Genomic DNA, 5462 nt, shown 5'->3' on the forward strand with positions numbered 1-5462 from the left:
GAAAGTAGAAATGATGACCTCCTCGGCATACTACTAGACTCCAATTATAAAGAAATCGAGCAACACGGGAACACCAAATTTGGACTTAGTATTGATGATGTCATTGAAGAGTGTAAGCTTTTCTACTTTGCAGGGCAAGAGACTACTGCAAATTTGCTTGTTTGGACTATGATTTTGTTAGGCCAATACCAAAATTGGCAAGAACAAGCCAGGGACGAAGTCTTAAAGGTCTTTGGGAAGAGAAAACCAGATATTAACGGGTTAAGTCAACTGAAAATCGTAAGTTTTCCCGTTCTAAAATTTTCCGAAATAAATTTGTGAACTCATTTTCCGTTTGTTTATATTTTAATATATTGGTTTGCAGATTAACATGATATTCCTCGAGGTTCTTAGGTTATATCCTCCGATAGTCACACTGTTACGGATGGTTCACAAAGAAACAATATTAGGAAACTTAATTTTACCGGCCAAAACAATCATCCAGCTGCACACGATGCTTTCACATTATGACCATGAAATCTGGGGTGACGATGCGAAGGAGTTTAATCCCGAAAGATTTTCACAAGGCCTGTTGAAGGCAACCAAAGGACAAACCTCGTACATCCCCTTTGGAGGGGGTCCACGTATATGTATTGGACAAAATTTTGCGATGCTGGAAGCAAAAATGGCACTGTCTATGATTTTACTACACTTCTCGTTTGAACTCTCTCCGTCATATTCCCATGCTCCACGTACCATCGTCACCCTTGAACCTCAATTTGGAGCTCATTTAATTTTGTGCAAAATCTAGAAAATTGATAATGTTATTGTTAACGAAGTAACAACATGCTATACTGCTTGTTGTGACCGAACAATTTAAGCATATCTGTGTGGTTGTTGAATCATCTGCAGTTTAATGTATCTATAGCATAAATTTTCTATATAATAATCTAGTCAAAATTATGTGATGATGCAGTTAGGTTGGAGATACTAATCACATCCTCTAAATGGTAATTTTGTAAAGGTCATTGTGACGTCATTATATTGAATTTCACCATCTATCCGGTTTAAAAATATCCAATTTGCTCCTGTAAAGTCATCATTTTTACACGCAAATAGAACAATTTACTGTGTTCAAACGTGTTATTCAAAACGAAAGGTATGACAATTTTCTTGTATTTGTATTTATATCATTTGTCCGAAATCGTTCATTTTGTTCTGGTTATAAAGTTGGTTGTGACATCTTATAAACCAATGGTTAGTATGTAAAAGGAATAATAATGTATGAAGGTTCAAAATGTCTATTAACATTTTGTCTTATATACTTGTTTTGCTGGTTTATATTAAAATATCTAATTATATTAAGCATAGAGACAATAATTTATAATGATATACAAACAAGAATACTATATCTATATAGAGTTGTGGTTGTGTTTTATTCAAATATACTTACATAGACTCCTAACTTTCGGTGAAGTTTGAATCTTTTACTTTCAATAAAATTGGGTTCTACGAATAACCTCGGTATCACTTATCCAATAATGACCATATGATTCCGTTTTGATCATGTTCACATTATTATGTACCAAACAAAATAAAATCTCCTCAACCTGATGTTTTACCTGAAGAACCAGGGGCTGCAGAGCCACTGAATCCATGCCGCTATTAATATGGGCATCTCTGCTTTCAGAGTGGTACTGCAACTTAAATACAAAATGGGACTTTTTGAGGCAGTTACAGTTCCTGGGAGACAATTCTGATTGGTTGGTTGTTCACGACCTAGTTGTGCTTACTGTTTCTTAGACTTCGAGTGATTTTCATGAGATTTTTTTGAATATTTTTACTTTATGATCTCTTATTATGATATTTTATAACCGTTCGTCCATTAACAACCGGTTTTTACTAGTCACTTGATAATTATTTTTAAAAGTCATTTGAAATATTATGAATAAAAATATATAATCAAAAGTTTTGCATTATAAACGATATTTAACTCATGGATAAAATGGATCGAAATACAACGAACTTTATATTTTTATTGTTATTATTTAATGTAACAATTATATTTTTTCTCTCGATCAATGTAGTTAATCAATGATGCATGTCTCGTAGCAGTAATTTTACAATGTTTCCCATGTATATATCATCGTAGGATAATGGACTCTTAGAAATCCTTTGTAAACTCTTGTACATATGAAATACAATTAGCGGCGGATCTAAGATTTTCGCCGAGCAAATACACCTTTAAGGTGGATTAAATGTCCGCAAATTAACTATTAAAAATTTCTCATTTTTGTATAATTTATTCAATTCAATTTTTTATTATAATTTAATTGAAGTTTAATAACGAACTAATTTATTTTTTATCTAATAAAATAAAATTTTAAGATAATAAGTAGGTATTCTGTTAGAACTCGGTGATTATCCTAATTATATTTTAGATTTTTATATTTAAAATGATGTTTGTCTGCAGTTAGTTACACGAATTCAAACATGAAATTTTAATAAGAGGTGTTAACGCACATTCTACTTGTAGTCTTAAATTTTAAGTAATATGCATCAATAAACAATACTTTTATGTATAAAAAATTGTTTTTAAAAGTTTTGTCAAATGTTTTATAATATAATATAGATATTTAAAGTCAGCAAATAACTTTTGGGGTAACTCGGCCATATATATAATCAGTCCCGGTTCCATAATCAATCTCGGGACGAACCATATCAGAACTTGAATTTTCACAAAAAAATTAACCAATCCCTAATAATAAACAATGGTAGTGGTATTGCAATATATTTGACTTGATAGGACATTTGAAAATATAAAAATACTTTATAGAATTTAAGTTTATATGATCAAATTAAAAATAAACGTCGCATCTAAATGTGTTACAATATATCTATAGCTAATAAAACATTTTATTTTAAAAACATCATAAATATAAAGACAAAATATTTAATAAATCAAAATAAAAAAAATAAAAAAAAGCTCATATCACTTAATTAGATTTTAATTGAATTTATGATATTTTTTATAAATTTAAACTCATTTTTTTAATAACCAAAGGTCATGGATTTGATTAAGAACTCGTTTAAGGTCATATCATTAAATGACTCCAGATAAATATCAACGGCCTATAAAACTCGAACGAACCACCTATGAAGCCCAAGATACGGTTTTTATTTGCCGATTGAGCTACCCTATTTTTTGGATTTGATTTTAGGCATACAGGACCAAAAGCCTTAGGCGTTGTTTGTTTTTTTATATAAAAAAAGCTTTTATTGGTCTTTTATGTCTGATTCGTTAAGAAATAGGGTCATTCAAACTGTTTGTTTTTTTTTTCATTTTTTCATAGGCACTTATGTATTATTCTTTTTGCATTTGGTAAGAGAAAAACCCACATTTTATTTGTCTTTTATTGTTCTTCAAACCCTTAATAACGGTGTTTCTTAATCGATTAACGTTAATCAATCATTTATTTAAAGAGATCCTTACCAAAACAATCCCCATCTCTCTCAATTAATGTATTTTAATATGATTTAAATGTGTTAAATACAACATATTTTCATCTAAATAAATGCTAATTATATAAATTAGATATAAATTTCATAATGATGATGAATAAATATGTGAACTTGTATAAATTTATCTATAAATTAAACACTATCACTTTTTAAGGGGTAAATAAACAATAAACAAATTCAGACGTTTATCATTTTACAAAAAACAAAAGTCTTATTGATAATCTTATTAATTCAGATTTCAGACTTCAACACTACCTTTTTATAAATCAAAAGTGAAATAAGATTTCAGATTTCAGCACCTCTTAAAAAACAAAAGCAAGTTTAATTTTTTGAAAACCCTAGATCCAATGTAGCTTCTCGAAGATGAAACCTTAATTGCATCTCCTTTTACTCGATTTCTTCTTTGAGTAAATCTAGACCTCCAACTTGTAATTGGATCCAAGTATCGATTGCTTGAAAACTCCACTTTAATCTTCTTAAAAGACCATGACGACGGAGCCGTGGAAGCGGTGGGTGATCTCATCCCCTCTCCGAACAACCATTCATTTATTTCTATTTTTTACACGTTTTCTTTCAAGAAGTTATAAATGACCTACAATAACAAACATATTAGATAATGATGTGGCATCAATTGGCCAACGTGGTAGCTGATGTGTATAGGCAACGACAGATCTATGAAGTACCTAGGAGGTTCGGTCAAAATCCTACTTCCACCGCTATGTCTAGGTAAAGGCGGTTTCAGTAATTTATTGCTTAAAATAGTTTGTTGGTATGACTTTGGGTTTGTTATTCAGTGATAAAGAGTTGAGTTCTCTCATGGTTACTAAATTTTCGACCGACTGTTATCTTTAAGGTCTTGGAGAATTAGTTTAGATGAACATAAATTGATCTGAGTACTCAGTTGTGAAAAAAAACCCATAAATCCTTCAAAATTAAGCCAAAGCGGTTAATTTTGAGAACACGATTGATTTTTACTGATAAAATACTTTAGAGTTTGATTGATGTCTATGTTTAACCATGATTACTTTTTTTACAACTTTATTTAAAATTTAAATATTATTTTCTACTGACAATTATCAAACATGTTCGATTTTTACGTACAAATTTCTTGCACCATGATTGGGTTTATGACGTTAAATATTAGAGTAAACTATAAATTTGATCCCTCTTTCTGACGAATGATAATGAGGGGTATTTTCGTTTTTTATCGATTTTTTGTCATTTACCCATTAAAAACCGTAGGAACCAAATCGTAAAATCGTTTTTCAACCAAAAAACAATTAAAAAATCATGAATGTTTGGAATCCATATTATGCCAGGAGACATTGCTTTTGGAGTTATTGTATGAGGTCTATCCAGTGCTGGATGTAGAGACGCATAATAGATCGACATGAACATTGTGAACTAAAGAAGGGACGCTTCCGATTCTGTCGGTACTTGAAACAATTTTGTCTAGCAGGTTTTTTCGAAAACCTCTATTTATTCTGGTGTCGACGGCAGACAAGATCTTTACTTTCACTGACATTTTCAATAGGACCAAGACTGTTCGTTGATTTATTTAGCCTACATCTGTGTTCTTCCTTACAAACATCGTACACAATGAAAGAAGTTTGTCATTAGTGGTTTGATCTTTCTTGCATGTCGTATGCTATTGCATGCCATCCTTCGGGTTACACGATCATCAAGTTTATTTAATTTATCTGTTATATCTTTAGGGTTCAAGAACCTCGTAAATTTCTTCACATCTGATATAATCAATAATTACAAATATTATAAAATTATATCTTAATGGACATTCATTGATTTACGTCTCTTCTCATTGTCACTTTTGTAGAAAAAGACGATACGAAATAAAATATTGTGCTAAAATAATAAAATGCTTTTCAAATATAAAATATCCATTTGTCGATTTGAGATTGAAAATGACAGAGGACCAAAATAATATATAAAAGTTTTAATGT

General features: G+C 30.4%; 1 protein-coding gene across 1 annotated transcript in view; it reads left to right on the forward strand.

Moving 5' to 3' along the window:
- Positions 1–5462, forward strand: part of LOC112528543 (cytochrome P450 CYP72A219-like) — a 9556-nt gene that overhangs the window by 1408 nt on the left and 2686 nt on the right. The window contains exons 3-4 of the mRNA XM_025139567.1: positions 134–279; positions 365–672. Coding sequence (XP_024995335.1) covers positions 134–279; positions 365–672 — 454 coding nt within the window. The remainder of the gene's footprint in view (positions 1–133; positions 280–364; positions 673–5462) is intronic.

This window comes from Cynara cardunculus, assembly GCF_001531365.2.
Source record: "Cynara cardunculus var. scolymus isolate 2C chromosome LG 15, CcrdV1, whole genome shotgun sequence".
NCBI classification, from domain to species: Eukaryota; Viridiplantae; Streptophyta; class Magnoliopsida; order Asterales; family Asteraceae; genus Cynara; species Cynara cardunculus.